Genomic DNA, 23588 nt, shown 5'->3' with positions numbered 1-23588 from the left:
GCAATCGCGCGACTCCGGGAGGGTATCCATAGCAACCCAGACGCTTCCCAGTGCATCTGGGCTGCTATGATTTCTAATGATCAGGCCCCTGCACTGAGGCAGTGACCTGATCATTTGAATGATCTGTCAGTGTGTAAAACTGACAGATCATTCAATATATAATGCATTACAGCACTGATCATGTGCTGTAATGCATTATAGATGTGAAAAAGTGAAAGTAAAAAAAAAAAAACACCAAACACATACATACATACATACATACATATGTATACATACATACATAATTAAAGAAATAATTAATTACAATAAATAAATTAAATAAATACATAATAAATTATATATATATATATATATATAAATATAATAAATACACACATTCCCCATCCCCCCTTTATAAATGATCCCCTATAAATAAGATACACATATTTGGTATCGCCGCGTCCGTAATGACCCCGTCTATTAACCAGTTACATTAATTATTCCACCCGATTAACGATATAAAAAAATAAATAAAAAACTAACAAAAATGACAATTTATTGTTAATCCTGTCCCCTAAAAAATTAAGGAAAAACAAAAAGTCACATGTACCCAAAAGGTGAACCACTAAAAACGTCATTTTATGCTGCAAAAAAAAAGCCCTCACATAACTCCATTGGTGAAAAAATTTAAATATTACCACTTACAATATGCAAGACACAAACAGTATTTATAGTATAAATGCCATAAACTATAACAAAAGCTATATAAAATGGATATCGCTGTAATTGTACCGACCTGATGAATAAAGATAACATGTCATATGTGACGTATAGTAAAGGGCGTACAAAAAAATGGTGAAAAACAGCTGCTAAATTGTGTTTTTTATTCATACCACCTCATAAAAAAAATAATTAAAAAATGATCTGGTTATCACATGTCCCCCAGAATGGTACCGATGGAAATGTCAACTTGTCTTACACAAATATTTTGGCACCGCAAGGCCTCTGTGACATGGTATAATGGCTAAAAAAAACTCTGAAATAAAAAAGAACCCCCAAATTCCCCAGGTCTCTGTCATGTCTGCGGCCTGTGGTTGAGACAGGTGACGCACTGCGGCCACATATGGGGGATTACTAGAAACATTGGAATAAGGGGAATAAATATTGAGTTCCGTTTCTCAGTTAGTATTTGCTGCGTAAGAGGAAAAAAATGGATTAAAATGGAATATCTGCCAAAAAAATTAAAATGTTAAATTTCCCCTCCAACTTGCTTAAATTTCTGCGAAACACCTAAAGGGTTAATACACTTATGAAATGTTACTTTGAATACTTTGAGGGGTGCAGTTTTTACAGTGGAGAGATTTATGGGGGTAACTAACATTCAGGCCCCACAAATCCACTTCAGAACTAAACTGGTCCCTAATTAAATCAGAATTTGAAATTTTCCTGAAAATTTGAAAAATCGCTGCAAAATTTCGAAGCCCTCTAACATCCTAACAAGTAAAAGGACGTTCACCAAATGACATCACCATAAAGCAGAGATGTTATAGATGTTGCAGTAATAATTAGTTCATGTGGCATGACTATCTTTCTTATGAAAAGAGAGTTTTGAATATACAAAAACATATGTTTTTCAAATTTTTGTGCAAATGTTGTGTTTTTTACAAAAAACTACTGAGTGTATCAACCAAAGTATACCACAAACATAAAGAGGAATATGTCACGAAAAAACTGTCTCAGAATAACCGCAATAGTTAAAAGCATCGCAGAGTTATTACTACATAAAGAGAGACAGGTCAGATTTGAAAAATAGGCCCTGGTCATTAAGGCCAAAACAGGCTGCGGAGGCGAGGGGTTAAGGCTATGTGCGCACTGAGCAATTCTCGAGGAATTGAAGCAGAAAGTTTTCAGCCAGAATTCAAGCTGAATTTAAGCCCCCCATTGACTTCTATAGGATTCCTCTAGCAGATCTACAGCAGAAAATTCTGCTTGGAAATTCTGCAGTGTGAACAACAGAGCAGAAAACCCATTGAACACAATGAGACATTGCTCTGTACATATTTTACGGGAGGAATTTCAAGCTGAAATTCCTCTTCTATTCCTAACCTAATTCCTCGCCTTTTTCTCAGTGTGCACATACCCCAAGACAGACCTGTGACTTGTATGTATATCATATAGATGGGTTAAAATAAAAACATAATTCAATTCATATCACAATGAAATATAAAACTGTTCTGTACAACTATATAACTGATGACTGATCATGTACAATATATAATTATATGATGTGAAACGATACGATATACAGAAGGATAGACGGCCTAATATAAGGTGACAAAATAGGAAAATGTGAAAAAACTATTCCTGGAAAAATCCACAACATGTTTTACAAAACACCAAAAAGGAATAAAAGGTCAAGCTGCCATTCCCTGTATCCGGTTCTCCATATGTTACTGAGGAAAGGAGCGAGCAGAGTCCGGATAACCGAGCCAAAGAATACTGAGATTCATCTATAGCATACACTATGTATCCGAAATGGGATTGAGTGTGCGCTCACTAACAGGCGGACGCAGTGACAGCAAAGACTCCGTACACGCCAACAAGCACGAAGAACCCAGACCCGTAAGCAAGACAGCGATGAAGGGGTAAGGACTGACCAGCTACATGCGGGAAGAGCTGCTGGATGTCTGAGAGGTGGATTATTATTGCTGGATCTATCATATATACACATATATACAGAGAGTACTCATTTGTGCACATAAGTGCCACTGACTATTAGTCCACCATCTACGGACACTACAAGTAATGGGCTCGGCATACATCAATAACAAACCATATGACCTGGTAACACTAATACTTCCTAATACCACTGTGTTATAATTCAGCATCGCCTGGCTCCATACATATTCATAATCTATATACTATATGAATTCTTTTTTACGGTTATGGTTCTATATTTCATTGTAATATGAATTGAATTATGTTTTTATTTTAACCCATCTATATAATATACATACAAGTCCCAGGTCAGTCTTAGACAAATAGGAGGACTTCTTCTTCTTCCTGAGATATGACAATAAATGTTTTGTTTATGTATAAATCCATCTATATATATTATCACCACTATTTTCCACAAAGGAGCACACACACACACACACACACATACATACACACACACATACATACACATACACACACACATACACACACATATATACATACACACACATACATACATACATACACATATACACACACATACATACATACATACATACACATATACACACACATATATACACACATATATATATATACATACATACATATATACATACACACACATATATACATACACACACATATACATACACATACACACACACATACACACATATATACATACACACACATACATACATACACATATACACACACATATATACATACTCATATATACACATACACATTATACACACATACACACACACACATACATACATACACATATATACACATACACATAATACACACACATACACACACACACACACACCCTCCTCACCCTGTTGCCTGTGTCTTCCAGGTACACAGCCGCCTGCTCCCGTCTCCTGGTCCAGTATAAAGCCGCGTTTAAGCAAGTACAGGGAGCAGAGGTGGGATCCATCGATGACTTCTGCAGAAAGTACAGGGTGAGTGTGGGGTAAATCTCTGATGGGTGTGGGAGGGGGGGGGGGGGTCTGCCTCCATCTTGGATTCCTGGGTAATTAAGCAGGGACCAGCTGGATCCTAAATGAGTATGTAGACTAAGGGCTTAGTCATACATCTACAGTGTACGTTATGCTTGGGACCGGAGCTCCCGGCATCAGCAGTCATTGTGATGAACCATACATTACAGACGTGTGGCTGAGGCCAGGAGAGGCCGTGGTGGGATGGTACACTTCATCACATGGTGAGCTAAGGACCTTTCCCATGGATGTGACTGCACCACAGAGCGCCCTGCCCCCAGGGACAGGAAATCCCGAGGATAAAGAAGCTAGGCTCTTCTCTCATCCTCATTGGAGAGCATTTCCTCCACTGCCGGTCTGGATGCCTCTGTGACGCGGTGCGGGGCGCTCTTAGTGTATCCTGGAAGGAAGGAGCGTGCAGCGATGTGTGTAGGCCACTGTTACCAGCCAGTGAAGTGGTGCTGTATCCAAAAAGAGTTCCAGCCGTGAAGCCAGGAAGGAGTCCACCGGGCCACCAGGGACAGATTGTCTTCTCCAACTTGCTGGGACAACCACTTCTAAGCGTTTCAAGCATTCATGTGGGGCTGTTGTATTTGCTTATATTGTCAGGATGAATGTGCTCTTCCCAGCATAGAGGATGCAGCTTATGCTGTGATCAGACTACGTGTGAGGACTATATTGCAGCAGAGGTTCCATCTCTGGGTACAGTGATGGACATTATTAAAGAAGAATCTCAGAATAAAGTCATGCCCAGCCGTAGTCTCCCCCGCTGGGGCTCCCGCTCCCTCTCGTAAAGTACCAGCTATATGTGTGTCTGTTTTGGAGGAGGAGGAAGCCAATAATCTGAGAGGATCAAAAACGTCTGACTCTAAGGATGATGATGCAGGTGCGGAGGTGGGAGACCTAGTGAAAGAGGTTTGCTCCACCATGAAGTAGGGGACCCTAAAGAGCCCCAGTCAGTTCAGGGCCTAATGTTTGGGGGACTAGATGGCAAGAAAGTCTTTCTTGTCCATAAAAATATTGCTTCCCTTATATACCAAGAGTGGAGGAAACCAGAAAGGAAGGGGTTTGTCCCAGGAGTCTGAAAACCTTGGATGGGCCCCTACAATTGATTTTGTTCCTTTCTAAAGTATCTAGGAGGGGTTCTTTATGTGGTGCTGCTGTGTTAGCTCGGCCAGTGATGTTATTGTCATGACGCCAGTGCTTGTCCAGCACACAGGTGGAATGTTGGTACCTGCTTTGTTTGTGGCTGGCTGTGTTCCCCAATGGTCAGTGACCTGCCTGACCTGTGATGGGTCCTTTGCTCTCTTGTCACAGTAGTCCTAAGTGGCAACTGACCCACCCAGACTATCAGTACTGCCACCCACAGTCCAGGGAAAAATAGGCAGTGATGTGTGTATAGGTGCTGGTGTGTACAAAGTAAGAGTCCCAGTGTTGTAAACATACACCCACTTTTCTGTAGAATTCTTCAGTAGTACAATACACTCTTGTAAAAATCTATTAATCTTTGATACAGACTTTAATGCTGGAACTTGTTGTGCTTGGAGAAGTAGAATAGAAGAGAGGTAGTTGCAGCAGTGCTTGGAGAGTTGAGTAGTAGAGAAGAGTTTGTCAAAGGAGCCCCAACCCATTGTAACAATGTACTCTGCCATAACTTTGAAGATATACTTTAGAATGAGGTAGTTGTTTTTGTGTGTAGACTGTCTGACCACCTTGTGCTCTAAAGTGTTGGGTGACCCATTCTGTCATGGTACTACAAGCCCCAGCCGTGGTTATCTGGTCTTCGCTAAGTGTCCAGGGGTGTCCCAGTTACCTGCACTCCGAGATAGGATACGTAGACCTTCTTTATGGTCGCTTTGTCCTATCCAGACTAGTTCCTCTTGCGTTTAGGATACTGCCCTGCGCTTTTTAGACGTGCTCTCGACGTGGGTTATAGCACCACTTAACCTGAAAAGAGGAAGCTTTTTGAGAGGTGAGAACCCCAGGAGGGAGGAGGGGGGGGGGGGAAATAACCCTAACCCCAGGAGGAGGGGGGGGGGAATAACCCTAACCCCAGGAGGAGGGAGGGGGGGGGGGAAATAACCCTAACCCCAGGAGGAGGGAGGGGGGGGGGAAATAACCCTAACCCCAGGAGGAGGGAGGGGGGGGGGAAATAACCCTAACCCCAGGAGGAGGGAGGGGGGGGGAAATAACCCTAACCCCAGGAGGAGGGAGGGGGGGGGAAATAACCCTAACCCCAGGAGGAGGGAGGGGGGGGGGGGAAATAACCCTAACCCCAGGAGGAGGGGGGGGGGGGAAATAACCCTAACCCCAGGAGGGGGGGGGAAATAACCCTAACCCCAGGGGGGCTTCTAGTATAAGTGTAAAAAAATAAATAAAGTGTTGTTATCAATAAAAAGCCCCCTCCCCTAATAAAAGTCTGAATCACCCCCCTTTTCCCAGGTTATAAATAAAAATAAACATGTTTGGTATCGCCGCGTGCGTAATCGCCCAAACTATTAATCACATTCCTGATCTCGCACGGTAAACGACGTAAGCGCAAAAAAATTCCAAAGTTCAAAAATGCGCATTTTTGGTCGCATCAAATCCAGAAAAATTGTAATAAAAAGCGATCAAAAAGTCGCAAATGCGCAATCAAGGTACCGATAGAAAGAACACATCATGGCGCAAAAACTGACACCTGACACAGGAGCACAGGATACAGGGGGAATAGAGCACAGGATAACAGCGTTATACAGAGGGAATAGAGCACAGGATAACAGCGTTATACAGAGGGAATAGGGCACAGGATAACAGTGTTATACAGAGGGAATAGAGCACAGGATAACAGCTTTATAAGGAGGGAATAGAGCAAAGGATAACAGCGTTATAAGGAGGGAATAGAGCACAGGATAACAGCGTTATACAGAGGGAATAGAGCAAAGGATAACAGCGTTATACAGAGGGAATAGAGCACAGGATAACATCGTTATACAGAGGGAATAGAGCACAGGATAACAGTGTTATACAGAGGGAATAGAGCAAAGGATAACAGCGTTATACAGAGGGAATAGAGCACAGGATAACAGTGTTATACAGAGGGAATAGAGCACAGGATAACAGCGTTATACAGAGGGAATAGAGCAAAGGATAACAGCGTTATACAGAGGGAATAGAGCACAGGATACCAGCGTTATACAGAGGGAATAGAGCAAAGGATAACAGTGTTATACAGAGGGAATAGAGCACAGGATAACAGCGTTATACAGAGGGAATAGAGCACAGGATAACAGTGTTATACAGAGGGGAATAGAGCACAGGATAACAGTGTTATAAGGAGGGAATAGAGCAAAGGATAACAGCCTTATACAGAGGGGAATAGAGCACAGGATAACAGCGTTATACAGAGGGAATAGAGCAAAGGATAACAGTGTTATACAGGGGGAATAGAGCAAAGGATAACAGTGTTATACAGAGGGAATAGAGCAAAGGATAACAGCGTTATATGGAGGGAATAGAGCAAAGGATAACATGTTATGTTATACAGGGGGAATAGAGCATAGGATAACAGTGTTATACAGAGGGAATAGAGCAAAGGATAACAGCGTTATATGGAGGGAATAGAGCAAAGGATAACAGCGTTATATAGAGGGAATAGAGCAAAGGATAACAGCGTTATACAGGGGGAATAGAGCACAGGATAACAGCGTTATACAGAGGGGAATAGAGCACAGGATAACAGCGTTATATGGAGGGAATAGAGGAAAGGATAACAGCGTTATATAGAGGGGAATAGAGCAAAGGATAACAGCGTTATACAGAGGGAATAGAGCAAAGGATAACAGCGTTATAAGGAGGGAATAGAGCACAGGATAACAGCGTTATACAGAGGGAATAGAGCGCAGGATAACAGCGTTATACAGAGGGAATAGAGCAAAGGATAACAGTGTAATACAGAGGGAATAGAGCTCAGGATAACAGCGTTATACGGAGGGAATAGAGCACAGGATAACAGCGTTATACAGAAGGAATAGAGCACAGGATAACAGTGTTATAAAGAGGGAATAGAGCACAGGATAACAGCGTTATACAGGGGGAATAGAGCAAAGGATAACAGCGTTATAGGGAGGGAATAGAGCAAAGGATAACAGCGTTATACAGAGGGAATAGAGCACAGGATAACAGCGTTATACAGAGGGAATAGAGCACAGGATAACAGCGTTATAAGGAGGGGAATAGAGCACAGGATAACTGATATACAGAGGGAATAGAGCAAAGGATAACAGCGTTATACAGAGGGAATAGAGCACAGGATAACAGTGGTATACAGAGGGAATAGAGCACAGGATAACAGCGTTATACAGAGGGGAATAGAGCAAAGGATAACAGTGTTATACAGAGGGAATAGAGCAAAGGATAACGGTGTTATACAGAGGGAATAGAGCACAGGATAGCAGCGTTATACAGAGGGAATAGAGCACAGGATAACAGCGTTATACGGAGGGAATAGAGCAAAGGATAACAGTGTTATAAGGAGGGAATAGAGCAAAGGATAACAGCCTTATACAGAGGGGAATAGAGCACAGGATAACAGTGTTATAAGGAGGGAATAGAGCACAGGATAACAGTGTTATACAGAGGGAATAGAGCACAGGATAACAGTGTTATACAGAGGGAATAGAGCAAAGGATAACAGCGTTATACAGAGGGAATAGAGCACAGGATAACAGTGTTATACAGAGGGGAATAGAGCACAGGATAACAGTGTTATAAGGAGGGAATAGAGCAAAGGATAACAGCCTTATACAGAGGGGAATAGAGCACAGGATAACAGCGTTATACAGAGGGAATAGAGCAAAGGATAACAGTGTTATACAGGGGGAATAGAGCAAAGGATAACAGCGTTATACAGAGGGAATAGAGCAAAGGATAACAGCGTTATACGGAGGGAATAGAGCAAAGGATAACAGTGTTATACAGAGGGAATAGAGCACAGGATAACAGTGTTATACAGAGGGAATAGAGCAAAGGATAACAGTGTTATACAGAGGGGATAGAGCAAAGGATAACAGCGTTATATGGAGGGGATAGAGCAAAGGATAACAGCGTTATACAGAGGGAATAGAGCAAAGGATAACAGCCTTATACAGAGGGGAATAGAGCACAGGATAACAGTGTTATAAGGAGGGAATAGAGCACAGGATAACAGCGTTATACAGAGGGAATAGAGCACAGGATAACAGTGTTATACAGAGGGGAATAGAGCACAGGATAACAGTGTTATAAGGAGGGAATAGAGCAAAGGATAACAGCCTTATACAGAGGGGAATAGAGCACAGGATAACAGCGTTATACAGAGGGAATAGAGCAAAGGATAACTGTTATACAGGGGGAATAGAGCAAAGGATAACAGCGTTATATGGAGGGAATAGAGGAAAGGATAACAGTGTTATATAGAGGGGAATAGAGCAAAGGATAACAGCGTTATACAGAGGGAATAGAGCACAGGATAACAGCGTTATATGGAGGGAATAGAGGAAAGGATAACAGTGTTATATAGAGGGGAATAGAGCAAAGGATAACAGCGTTATACAGAGGGAATAGAGCGCAGGATAACAGCGTTATACAGAGGGAATAGAGCAAAGGATAACAGTGTAATACAGAGGGAATAGAGCACAGGATAACAGTGTTATACAGAGGGAATAGAGCACAGGATAACAGCGTTATACAGGGGGAATAGAGCAAAGGATAACAGCGTTATACAGAGGGAATAGAGCACAGGATAACAGTGTTATAAGGAGGGAATAGAGCAACGGATAACAGCCTTATACAGAGGGAATAGAGCACAGGATAACAGCGTTATACAGAGGGGAATAGAGCAAAGGATAACAGCGTTATACAGAGGGGAATAGAGCAAAGGATAACAGCGTTATAAGGAGGGGAATAGAGCACAGGATAACAGTGTTATACAAAGGGAATAGAGCAAAGGATAACAGCGTTATACAGAGGGAATAGAGCACAGGATAACAGCGTTATACAGAGGGAATAGAGCAAAGGATAACAGCGTTATACAGAGGGAATAGAGCACAGGATAACAGCGTTATACAGAGGGAATAGAGCACAGGATAACAGCGTTATACAGAGGGAATAGAGCAAAGGATAACAGCGTTATAAGGAGGGGAATAGAGCACAGGATAACAGCGTTATACAGAGGGAATAGAGCACAGGATAACAGTGTTATATAGAGGGGAATAGAGCACAGGATAACAGCATTATACAGGGGGAATAGAGCACAGGATAACAGTGTTATACAGAGGGAATAGAGCAAAGGATAACAGCGTTATACAAAGGGAATAGAGCAAAGGATAACAGTGTTATACAGAGGGAATAGAGCAAAGGATAACAGCGTTATAAGGAGGGGAATAGAGCACAGGATAACAGTGTTATACAAAGGGAATAGAGCAAAGGATAACAGCGTTATAAGGAGGGGAATAGAGCAAAGGATAACAGCGTTATACAGAGGGAATAGAGCACAGGATAACAGCGTTATAAGGAGGGAATAGAGCACAGGATAACAGCGTTATACAGAGGGGAATAGAGCAAAGGATAACAGCGTTATACAGAGGGAATAGAGCAACGGATAACAGCCTTATACAGAGGGAATAGAGCAAAGGATAACAGCGTTATACAGAGGGAATAGAGCAAAGGATAACAGCAATATACAGAGGGAATAGAGCACAGGATAACAGCGTTATACAGAGGGAATAGAGCAAAGGATAACTGTGTTATACAGAGGGAATAGAGCACAGGATAACAGTGTTATACAGAGGGAATAGAGCAAAGGATAACAGTGTTATAAGCCGGGGAATGGAGCACAGGATAACAGCGTTATACAGAGGGAATAGAGCACAGGATAACATCGTTATACAGAGGGAATAGAGCACAGGATAACAGCGTTATACAGAGGGAATAGAGCACAGGATAACAGCGTTATACAGAGGGAATAGAGCACAGGATAACAGCGTTATACAGAGGGAATAGAGCACAGGATAACAGTGTTATACAGAGGGAATAGAGCACAGGATAACAGTGTTATACAGAGGGAATAGAGCACAGGATAACAGTGTTATACAGAGGGAATAGAGCACAGGATAACAGCGTTATACAGAGGGAATAGAGCACAGGATAACAGTGTTATACAGAGGGAATAGAGCAAAGGATAACTGTGTTATAAGCCGGGGAATGGAGCGATTGTAAGGAACGTATATTTGGTAACAATGGTTTGAATTTTTTACATCAGATAAAAGAAAAGTTATACATGTTATATGTCGTTGTAATCGTAACGACTTGCGGAACATGTATAACAAGTCAGTTTTACCCCAGGGCGAATGGCGTAAAAACAAATACCCCCCAAATAAACAAAATGCTGAATTGGAGTCATAAAATATCAAAACTCAATTCTAAATTTTAAGAACATTTTTTCAAGTTTTGCTCATCAATATATTTTATATAGCATTCTAATAGAGCATTCTAATAGAGCATTCTAATAGGACACTGGTCCTATTACATAAGGGTGGTCGGGGGATATATCAGTAATAGGACACTGGCCCTATTACATAAGGGTGGTCGGGGAATATATCAGTAATAGGACACTGGCCCTATTACATAAGGGTGGTCGGGGGATATATCAGTAATAGGACACTGGCCCTATTACATAAGGGTGGTCAGGGAATATATTAGTAATAGGACACTGGCCCTATTACATAAGGGTGGTCGGGGGATATATCAGTAATAGGACACTGGCCCTATTACATAAGGGTGGTCGGGGAATATATCAGTAATAGGACACTGGCCCTATTACATAAGGGTGGTCGGGGGATATATCAGTAATAGGACACTGGCCCTATTACATAAGGGTGGTCGGGGAATATATCAGTAATAGGACACTGGCCCTATTACATAAGGGTGGTCGGGGAATATATCAGTAATAGGACACTGGTCCTATTACATAAGGGTGGTCGGGGGATATATCAGTAATAGGACACTGGCCCTATTACATAAGGGTGGTCGGGGAATATATCAGTAATAGGACACTGGCCCTATTACATAAGGGTGGTCGGGGGATATATCAGTAATAGGACACTGGCCCTATTACATAAGGGTGGTCGGGGAATATATCAGTAATAGGACACTGGCCCTATTACATAAGGGTGGTCGGGGAATATATCAGTAATAGGACCTGGCCCTATTACATAAGGGTGGTCGGGGAATATATCAGTAATAGGACACTGGCCCTATTACATAAGGGTGGTCGGGGAATATATCAGTAATAGGACACTGGCCCTATTACATAAGGGTGGTCGGGGAATATATCAGTAATAGGACACTGGCCCCATTACATAAGGGTGGTCGGGGAATATATCAGTAATAGGACACTGGCCCTATTACATAAGGGTGGTCGGGGAATATATCAGTAATAGGACACTGGCCCTATTACATAAGGGTGGTCGGGGAATATATCAGTAATAGGACACTGGCCCTATTACATAAGGGTGGTCGGGGAATATATCAGTAATAGGACACTGGCCCTATTACATAAGGGTGGTCGGGTAGAGGCTGTCGGTCACTATTTGTCACTTTGTTTCTGAGCTGGAAGAGTCCATTGTGTGGGGGGAGATCTGTGCTGGTCTCTCCCTGGATGCTGATGACTGTATATGAGCAGCAGTGTAATATGGAGATATCCTGTGTAATATAGAGGAGGAGACATAAGTAATGTAGCTGTAACCTCTGTCCTCAGTGCCGGGTTTTCTCTCTGGGTGTGATAGATAACTCCCCTGCTATATGACCGGCCATTTATCAAGGAGCAGGAGTCTACGGCTTACCGATTCCACAGCCGTGTACACTGGAGATGCCTGGAGGGCCCGGTGTACACTAGTGATGGCTGGAGGGCCCGGGTCCGGTGTACACTGGTGATGCCTGGAGGGCCCGGGTCCGGTGTACACTGGTGATGCCTGGAGGGCCCGGGTCCGGTGTACACTGGTGATGCCTGGAGGGTTCGGTGTACACTAGTGATGCCTGGAGGGCCCGGGTCCGGTGTACACTGGTGATGCCTGGAGGGCCCGGGTCCGGTGTACACTGGTGATGCCTGGAGGGCCCGGGTCCGGTGTACACTGGTGATGCCTGGAGGGCCCGGGTCCGGTGTACACTGGTGATGCCTGGAGGGTTCGGTGTACACTAGTGATGCCTGGAGGGCCCGGGTCCGGTGTACACTGGTGATGCCTGGAGGGCCCGGGTCCGGTGTACACTGGTGATGCCTGGAGGGTTCGGTGTACACTAGTGATGCCTGGAGGGCCCGGGTCCGGTGTACACTGGTGATGCCTGGAGGGTCCGGTGTACACTGGAGATGCCTGGAGGGCCCGAGTCTGGTGTGCACTGGTGATGCCTGGAGGGCCCGGGTCCGGTGTGCACTGGTGATGGCTGGAGGGACCGGGTCCGGTGTACACTAGTGATGGCTGGAGGGACCGGGTCCGGTGTACACTGGTGATGCCTGGAGGATTCGGTGTACACTGGTGATGGCTGGAGGGACCGGGTCCGGTGTACACTAGTGATGGCTGGAGGGACCGGGTCCGGTGTACACTGGTGATGCCTGGAGGATTCGGTGTACACTGGTGATGGCTGGAGGGACCGGGTCCGGTGTGCACTGGTGATGCCTGGAGGGCCCGGGTCCGGTGTACACTGGTGATGCCTGGAGGGTTCGGTGTACACTAGTGATGGCTGGAGGGCCCGGGTCTGGTGTGCACTGGTGATGCCTGGAGGGCCCAGGTCCGGTGTGCACTGGTGATGCCTGGAGGGCCCGGGTCCGGTGTGCACTGGTGATGCCTGGAGGGCCCGGGTCCGGTGTGCACTGGTGATGCCTGGAGGGCCCGGGTCCGGTGTGCACTGGTGATGCCTGGAGGGCCCGGGTCCGGTGTGCACTGGTGATGGCTGGAGGGTCCAAGTTGGGTGTAGGTTTTATCTGTAGAGCAGCCAGTTCTGGATTCCGCTTTGACATGATGCCATATCCTGATGGCACCCTACAACTTGCTGATCTGGTTCTTCTTCCCGTAGTTGGACTGTCCTTTAGCAATGGAGCGAATTAAGGAGGATCGACCAATTACCATCAAGGACGACAAGGGAAACCTGAATCGTTGCATTGCAGATATTGTGTCGGTGAGTGGTGGTGAGATGCAGCTCTGTTATGAGCCCTAATGGCAGAACTTCAGTCTGTACTTCCTCTATAGGGTTATTTATATGTCTGTGTGGGGTATAATAAGATGTCACTGTAGGTGATGTATACATGCAGTCCATATAGTCCTCTATAGGGTTATCTATATGTCTGTGTGGGGTATAATAAGATGTCACTGTAGGTGATGTATACATGCAGTCCATATAGTCCTCTATAGGGTTATCTATATGTCTGTGTTTGGGGTATAATGAGATGTCGGTGGTGATGTATACATGCAGTCGATATAGTCCTCTATAGAGTTATCTATAGGTCTCTGTGAGGTGATGTCTCTGGCTACTCTGTAACTTAGTCTCTCTTCTTACAGCTCTTTATTACTGTGATGGATAAACTCCGCTTAGAGATCAGAGCGATGGATGAGGTAATGTCTGGGGCCTTCTATCCTATAGGTCACATATACACATATATACAGTGCTGGCCAAAAGTATTGGCACCCCTGCAATTCTGTCGGATAATACTCAATTTCTCCAAGAAAATGATTGCAATCACAAATGCTTTGGTAATAAAATCTTCATTTATTTTGCTTGCAATAAAGAAAAACAAAAGAGAATGAAAAAAAAAAAGTTAAATCATTGATCATTGGGAAGCGCAAATAAACAACCGCCTCTGGTCGATCTCACAACAGATCTTTACCTGGGCAGAGACACATCTCCTATCCCTTTCAGCCACTCCTCTAAAGGGAACTGAGAACAAACAAGCAGATTACCTCAGTTGCAACAGGATCCATCCGGGGGAATGGTGCCTGAAGGTCCAGGTGTTCCATCAACTAGCAGCGTGGTGGGGCTACCCTCAGATAGACCTGTTCGCCACAAGGGAAAAAAGGAAAGTTAAATTTTTAATTTTACTCCTTAAACCCAGCCAATAGACCGGCAGCAATAGATGCTCTGACTCTGGAGAGTGCAGCTAGCCTACGGATTTCCACCAATTCCGCTAATTCCCAGGGTTCTCCAAAAGATCAGGGACCAAAAAACAAAAGTCATCTTGATCATCCCATACTGGCCAAAAAGAAGCTTGTTCGGTCTCCTCAGATCTCTGACCGAGGAGGGCCCAATCCTACTCCCTCAGGTAGCGGACATCCTCTTTCAGGGTCCAATACTACACCCGAGGATCCGGGGAAGCTACATCTCTCTGCCTGGATCCTGAAGAGTCCATGCTAAGAAGCAGAGGGTCGCTAAAGGTGTTCTATCAACACTCATGAAAAGTAGGAAGAAGGTAACTGCTTCCATTTACCTAAAAGTGTTGACGGTGTTCTCTATAAGGTGCGAGTCTCCTCAGCCTTTTCCAGCCGAGCTCAGATATTAGACTTCCTACAGGCAGGACTGTCAAGATGACTTAGACCAGCTACTCTGAAAGTACAGGTATCTGCCATCTACGATACTGGGCTTTACACTTCTTGATGACACTGCGCACGGTAGACACAGGAAGATTTAGGTCTTTGGAGATGGACTTGTAGCCTTGAGATTGCTCATGCTTCCTCACAATTTGGCTTCTCAGGTCCTCAGCCAGTTCTTTGGTCTTCTTTCTTTTCTCCATGCTCAATGCGGTCACACAAGGATACAGGACAGAGGTTGCATCAACTTTAATCCATTTCACCTGGCTGCAAGTGGGATTTAGTTATTGCCACCACCTCGTATGTGCCACAGGGAAGTGACAGCTGATGGGAATTACACTCATACAGAAGCATCACATGATTTTTCTAAGGGTGCCAATACTTTTGTCCACCCCCTTTTTTATGGTTGGTGTGGAATTATATCCAATTTAGCTTTTTTACAATTCTTTTTGTGGTTTTCCATTAAAGACAAATTAAATGAAGAGATTATTACCAAAGCATTTGTAATGCAGTCATTTTCTGGAAGAAATGGAGTATTATCTGACAGAATTGCAGGGGTGCCAATACTTTTGGCCAGAACTCTGTGTGTGTATGTATTTGTGTGTGTGTGTGTGTGTATATATATATATATATATATATATATATATATATATATAATTATAATAATATGTTCCTAAAAATCCCAGCTTCCAGGCATCCTCCTGCTGGCTTACCTTCTCTATTCTGTCCTGCTAGATCCAACCAGACCTGCGAGAGCTGATGGAGACCATGAACAGGATGAGCCATCTACCACCAGACTTTGAGGGCAGAGAGAAGGTCAGCCAATGGTAAGAATAGTGCCCCCTGGGGGATGTCTCTTGTAAATCCGCCCTGTCCTACCTCTGCAGCAAACTTCTGACTTCTTCTCATCACAGGTTACAGAAGTTGAGCAGCATGTCTGCCTCTGATGAACTCGATGATTCCCAAGTCCGGCAGATGTTGTTTGACCTGGAATCTGCATATAATGCCTTCAATCGCTTCCTTCACTCCTAACCCCATATGTTATTCTGGAGCCTGTCCAAACATCAGGCACCATCCCTCCAGATGCCAGTGCTATGGTCCTTGTGTAACGTCTATCCTGAAAGAGAAACTCACCCCACCCCGACTCTGTTTGACCTGTCAGTGGTCAGCCATTGGCTCTCCAACTCCTCACTGTACAGCAACCCTTGACCTGAAGGCTCTCCCTGCATCACCTGACAGCTCCCCCCGACCTGACCTCTTCAACATCTGACAGCTCACACACACACACCTGAACTCATGCTGGGCCCTTTATACAGGTGTCTCTTGGTGTATTTAGCGTTCTGAAATTGAAGAGTCTGCCCAGCAGTCATGTTCCCGAGCTGCGGCCCCCATTGGACACACAGCAGTCTGCCCTGGTCTGGATGTAATCCGCTCTGTATAGCCAGAAGGCCGCATCTCCTCTGCCGTCTACTGTGTAGTCACTCTTGGGATATAATGTAATATGTGATATAATATAATCTGGAAGCATTTGCCCCAATGCTGTTTTTCCTGTTTTGTTGCATTACTTCTGGGAAAAGTATGTTGTAGTTTATTGGATTGGATGTGATGGAGCCGATCAATCGTTCAACTTGTTACAAATGAAAAAAAAAATCTTTAAAGAATAAAAGATGTGGGTTGCTAGTGTATGTCTTTAGTGCCAGTTATCCCCTCGCACTCTCTTACACACCTAAATAAGGCATTCTAAATGTACAACCAGTTAGCTAGACTTAACAATGACTTTTTAGTTTGGCTCCCTACCTCTCACAGAGGACTTGAGAAAGAGGTTTAACCTAGAAACATTAAACGTGGTTTTAAACTACCTACTACTACCCCTATCACTTGCTCTGTACCAGTACTACTACAGCTAGCTGTACTCGAATCCTTGCTACTTGTGGACCTCCAATCGTATTACCTGTGTTTATGTAGTAATAATGGCCCCTGCTGTGCCCCCCTGTATGTAGGATCCCCTGCTGTGCCCCCCATATAGTAGTAATGTCTCCTGCTGTGCCCCCATATAGTAATGTCCCTGCTGTGCCTCCATATAGTAATAATGCCTCCTGCTGTGCCTCCATATAGTAATAATGTCTCCTGCTGTTCCCCCATATACTAATGTCCCCTGCTGTTCCACCCATATAGTAATAATGTCTCCTGCTGTGCCCTCCATATAGAAATAATGTCCTCCAGCCAGTGGCGGAACTCAGAAAAAAAGAAAAAATTGGTCAGCTCTCCTGGAACACCGTTCACACTAGGCAGGAGCACGTTGCCATGGCTGAAATTGCAAACACACAAAAACACAGAAAAATGCAACAGCTCACCGCAACAGCAAGATACAGACCCATCATAGACATGAAAATAATTAAAAGCAGTGGCGGAACTACCGCTGTAGCAGCAGTAGCTGCTACTGGGTCCCCACATCAAGGTGCCCGGGCCTGGTCAGTTTGCCACATGTGATGTCTACACTCTCCCCGGTTAGCCGTTCAGGACTTTTGTCCTGACACTAGCTAACCAGGGGAGAAACTGTACTGAAACCGAGCCTGGCGTTTTGAAGTCGCCGCCTCCTGCTGCAATACTGGCTCTGCTGGGTGGGCACAGCAGGGGTTAATTGCTAATTCCTTCTGGTGTTCCATGAAGCACAGGCCACCACTGCACTGCCTCTTCCCCCAATGTAAGTGTATGTAGGCTGGTCCCCTCTTCTCTGCCGTACACTTCCGGGGGGCAGAGTCAGAGTTCCAGGTACCATTATTCAGGAGGACCTGGTGAGCACTTTAACGTCTGCGCCTGAGCTGGGCCACAGAGATCGCTGAATAGCTGCTGGTCACTGTGCAGCAACTACAGCAGGTTAGGAGCTGGGGAGGCAGGGGTGCTTGGCAGGCCAAGGTGTGTGTGTGTGTTATGAGCACTGGCAGCGTCCTGCAGCATTTGGCAGTGATCCCTGGCTACAGCTTATTGCTGCTATCGGGATCATGCAGAGGCTACAGGAGGCTGTGCTCCCGGTGTATGATGCTCTGTGTTTCTGGGTCATTTATGTGGCGGTCACTCTATGGCAGTATCATTGGTCTGTATATAGTGTGTTTCTGGGTCATTATGTGGCAGTCGCTTTATGGCATTAATATTCGTCAAACAAAAAACTAAAATTACGTACGGTAATTGTTATCCTTTGAGCCCATGACGGCACCCATGGAAAGCGTTCACCTCCTCATCAGACAGGAAACAGTCATCAGGAATTTTCCATAAATAGGCTGGACTTCCCATCATCCCCAGTCGTCAACAAGAATTCGGAAGAGCCTACAAAAAAGCACAGTCTACTACCTAGTAGGACTGACTATACTAGGGCTTTCTAATCAATTTAGACAAGAGCTAAATTTTTAACTCGGGCCAACAAAAAACTTTATATATATTTTGTAATATTTTTTTTTTGTGTTATTTATCATAAACGTGGGTAATTATCAAAACACCTTTGTGTAAATCCCTATTTACAAATATACAATTTTATAGGGTGGGTATTAGGTGGGTGCTGTCATGGGTAGAGATGAGCGAATCTTTCGGATTTTTAGTCCGAAAGCAGTTCGCTCTATCGGCATGCCTTTGTTCCCGGCCGCATAGTTGCGCTCCCGTGAATATGTGGCCAGGATATTCTAGATCGATTCCCTGGAATATCCTGGCCGCGGGATCGCAACTATGCAGCCGGGATCACAGGCATGATAATAGAGTGCAGATGCCGTCGGACCAAAAGTCCGACTGTCCGCTCATCCCTAGTCATGGACTGAAAGGAAAACAATTACTGAACGTAATTTCAGTTTTCCCTTTTCGCCCTATGGCAGCACCCATGGAGAATAGAATAGTCTATTTAAGGGAGGGACCACCGCCTGCAGAACTTTTCTGCCAAATGCTAAGTCCTCCGTAGCGGGAAGAAGCAATCTATAGTAGTGCTTAAAGAATGTATGCGGAGAACTCCACGTGGCTGCCCTACAGATCTGGTTTATAGTGGCCGAGGCCCTTTCAGCCCATGAGGTTGCTACGGATCTGGTGGAGTGGGCCCCAAACCCATCAGGTGCAGGAAGGTTAGAAGAAGAGTAGGCTAAGGTGATACAATCTTTAATCCACCTAGCTAAAGTCTTGGATGAAGCTGCCTTGCCCCTGCCTGCCACTGGAATACTACTAGAAGCTGTTGGGTCTTTCTCCACTCTGCGCATCTCTCTAAATAAAGCAGTAGACAGCGTCTGACATCTAGTTGATGAAATCTTTCCTCACCCTCATTACTAGGCTCTGAACAGAAGGAAGAGAGGATAACTTCCTGAGAACGGTGGAAATCTGTAGCTACCAGAATAACTCTTGTCCTGAAGAATAGACATGTATGGGGCATTTATAGAGAAAGCAGAGATCTCTCCCACTCTTCTGGCGGAGGGGACTGCCAGGAGGAAGGACAACTTTAGGGTAAGAATCTTATCAGAAGTCTCCTCTAAGGGCTCAAATAGAGGGAGAGTCAGGGCATTTAGAACTATAAGTCCCATGGGGGGGGGGGGGGAGTCTTGATTTTAGGGTGGGACGTAGCCTGGAAACTGCTTTAACAAACCTTTTTATCCAAGGGTGATCTGCTAACTTGTGATCATACAAAGCACTAAGGGCAGAAATCTGGACCTTTAGAGTACTGGGCCTAAGATTCTTATTAAGCCTTTCCTGCAAGAACTCCAGAATCTTGGGAATGTCAGGAGGTTCTAAGACATTGACTGGAGATGCAAGAAATCTACAAAAGGCTTTCCAGGTATGCAAATAAATTTGAGACATAATCCTCTTTCTACTGGCGAGGAGTGTGGAAATGACCGACTCTGACAAACCGCGTTCTAACATTAGTGCCCTTTCAATAGCAAGGCCGTCAGGTGCAGATTGGTACAGTTAGGATGAGACACTGGGCCCTGAAAAAGAAGATCCGGAAGGACCCACGATCTGGCTACCGAGAGCTTCTGGAGCCAGGAAAACCATACCCTCCTGGGCCAAAAGGGTGCCAGGAGGATAATAGTAGCCCTGTCTTCCCTTATCTTCCTGATAACTCTGGGCAGAAGTCTCACTGGGGGGAAAGCTTACAGAAGACCTCTGCTCCAGTTCTGGACTAGAGCATCTACCCCTGATGGAAATTCTGACGGGTTCAGAGAAAAACAAATCTCTCTACCTGACGGTTCTCCCTTGTTGCAAACAGGTCTACTATCGGTAAGCCGGTGATCCACTATCTGAAGAAACACTGATCTCTTTAGGAGCCATTCGCCCTCGTTCAAACGAACCCTGCTGAGGAAATCCTCAGCTGAATTCTCTGTCCCCTTCAGGTGGAGGGCTGAAAGGGAGTTGACCTTCCCTTCTATGAGGTGAAAAAGGAAATGACTGATCTCCATCAACATGGCAGATCTCGTCCCACCCTGGTGGTTTAAGTATGCTACCACAGAGGAATTGTCTGACATAATTCTCACATCCTTCCGCAGAACTCTGGGGAGACACTGGCATAGGGCATAAAGAACCCCTCTCCCTTGCATTATGAGGGTCCCTGGCCTCCTGTTGATTCCATACCCCCTGAAGAAGAAGTGATTCCGCATGTGCCCCCCACCCTGTAGGCCTGGCATCTGTAGTCAGGAGAAACAGATCTTTCTTTACCCATGAGACCCTTCCTGAAAGATTGTCTAAAGAGAGCCACCACCTCAGAGATCTCCTTGTGCGCTGAGAAAGAGAAAAGGGAAGATCTAGCAACTGCCTGCTTCTGTCCCAGACCTGAAGAACCTGATGTTGAAGCACCCGAAAGTGGTATTGGGCCCATTTTTGCATTAATCGTGGAAGTCATGAGCCCCAAGACTGACATGGCTATTCTGATGGAAACTAAATCTTCGTCTATCAACATCTGCACTCTGGAAATCAAAAGATCTATCTTGTGCTGAGGAAGGAAACAGGACTGAGCTCTTGAGTCCAAGAGGATTCCTAGAAATGGACAGCTCTGACTAGGAACCAAGGAGGACTTTTCTAGGTTTACCTCCAACCCCAAATAAAAAAAATATCTCCTGAACCTTCTTGGTCTGATGGATCAACTCCTCTCAACTGACTCACAATGAGGAAATCGTCTAGGTAAGGCACTATGATGATCTTGTGTTCCCTCACATGGACCATCACTTCTGCTATAATCTTTGTGAAGACCCTTGGGGCTTGAGACAGGCCAAATGGTAATGCCCGATACTGGTAATGGCAGATCTCCCCTTCTATCCAGACCACTACCCTCAAGAACTTCTGATGTTTCATACAGATTGGGATATGATAATAGGCGTCCTTGAGGTCCAAGGTCACCATAAAACGAAGGTGCTGGTTCAGAGACTTTAAACTTATAATCGTGCGAAAGGTGTTGTTGGGTTTTCTTACCAAGAATACTGTTGAATAAAATCCCTGTCCTCTTTCTGCAACAGGAATTGGAACCAGCACCTTCTTAACGAGGAGAGAGTCGATCTGGCAGCGGAGAACGGCAGACTTTTCTGGATCTTTGCGGAGATGACCTGGACAAGAACAAAGTTTTAGTTTCAAGACATTCTTTATTGTGTCTCTTAACCAAGAACTTGCAGTGACCTCTTCCCACTCGTGGTAATTATAGAGAAAGCCGACCCCTGATGTCATTGTTTGGTTTCCTTCTTATCAGCCACCTTGGAGGAGAACAGATAACCTTTCCCTTTTCCTTGTGGCTTTACTTTTGGACCCACCACTCTCCTGAACTCTCCTTGCCTCGAAAGGGCCGTTTGGGAGGAGGGGTAACAGAAGGAAACTTCTTATCAGATGCCTTCTAAAGTGTGTCATCCATTGCGGGCCCAAATAGTAACTGACCCTGGCAAGGGAGCGCACATAACTTAGATTTAGATGTCTGGTCCAGTCCTTCAACCAGATAGCTCTCTGCAGAGAGAAAATCAACAGCATATACAAATAAGAAAATGCATCACGAAGCTCTTCTCTAGGGGTACCATCTTTTATGTGATCTTCAAGCTCCCCTAGCCATAGCCTAAGGGCCCGATCTAGATGCTAGATCGGCGCTCGTTTACTGGGCCTATTCCATGGCCCTTGCAGCATACATTATTTAGCAGGGCTTCTCCTCTGCTCCGTCTTCCTCCCTGGGTTCCGTGGTGCAGCATCAGCTTCCTTGCGGCCTGACTGAGCTGTCAAGACCGCTCGGCCAATCACTGGCCGGGACCGCCGCAGCCAGTGATTGGCTGAGCGGTCTGACAGCTCAGTCAGGCCGCACCGAAACTGATGCTGCGCTGCGGGACCCGGGGAGCAAGACGGAGCGGAGGAGAAGCCCTGATATGTAATGTATGCTACTTCTCAAATCGTTGGTCGCCCGCCGTGCATCGCTATTCCACGAAGCGATGCGTGGTGGGTGACGGATGATTTTAGGTCTGAGCCTAAATAAACGATCAGCCAATGACACGATCATTGGCTGATCGTTTTCTCTATTCCGTATCTGGCCGATTATCGCTCTGTGGAATAGGCCCCTAAGAGACCTAGCTACTGAGGTAGCGGCAACTGTTGGCTTAAGTATGGCCCCAGCTGACTCCCATCCTTTCTTTAAAAATCCTTCTGCTCTACGATCCATAGGATCCTTTAATAATCCTCTATCTTCAAATGGAAGAGCAGTATTTTTAGATATTTTGGAAACTGAATGGTCAATACTAGGGGCTTTGTCCCAAGCGGTAGTTTCAGAATCATCAAACGGATACTTCCTCTTGAGCAACTGAGGTACAAAAAACTTACGTTCTGGTCTTTTCCATTCTTTCTAAATAAGGGCTGAAATGTTCTTATGAATTGGAAACACCTTTTTCTTTTTAGGGGCTAAGCCCTCAAACATCTTATCTTGGGTTGATAATTCAACTTTAGACTCCTCAATGTCCATAGTGCTTCGGACCGCTTTAGTGACTCTACAGACTCAAAGGCACACATCGGTTTTTCTGTCAAGTCCTCAGGTGAAGACTCAGCAGAGGCCTCACATTCTCCCTCCTCCTCTGATTCTGAGATAGGGACAGGATCAGTGGATCTTGAAGGGACACCAGATCTGCTAGATGTAGAAGGCTTCTTAGACTTCTTAGACTTGGAACTCGCCTTAATCTCGTCCCGTATGATGCCTTTGATATTCTGCATAAAGGTCGGGGCTTGTTCTTCCACTACTTTAGTTAAACAGGCTTTGCAAAGTGATTTAGAATAATGAGAATGGAGCACCGTTCTACACATTGCACAGTCCTTT

General features: G+C 44.9%; 1 protein-coding gene across 4 annotated transcripts in view; it reads left to right on the top strand.

The window, feature by feature from the left end:
- VPS28 (VPS28 subunit of ESCRT-I) overlaps positions 1-16983 on the top strand; it is an 83623-nt gene extending 66640 nt beyond the window's left edge. For all 4 annotated transcript variants that reach the window (XM_069946245.1, XM_069946243.1, XM_069946244.1 and 1 more), the window contains 5 exons: positions 3566-3671; positions 13794-13895; positions 14276-14329; positions 16034-16125; positions 16213-16983. In XM_069946245.1, coding sequence (XP_069802346.1) covers positions 3566-3671; positions 13794-13895; positions 14276-14329; positions 16034-16125; positions 16213-16330 — 472 coding nt within the window. In that variant the 3' untranslated portion in view covers positions 16331-16983. The remainder of the gene's footprint in view (positions 1-3565; positions 3672-13793; positions 13896-14275; positions 14330-16033; positions 16126-16212) is intronic.
- The last annotated feature ends 6605 nt before the right edge of the window (positions 16984-23588 follow it).

Source organism: Dendropsophus ebraccatus, chromosome 11, assembly GCF_027789765.1.
Source record: "Dendropsophus ebraccatus isolate aDenEbr1 chromosome 11, aDenEbr1.pat, whole genome shotgun sequence".
Lineage (NCBI taxonomy): Eukaryota > Metazoa > Chordata > Amphibia > Anura > Hylidae > Dendropsophus > Dendropsophus ebraccatus.
Note: the sequence above shows the minus strand (reverse complement) of the source record. Positions and strands in the feature narration are given on the sequence as shown.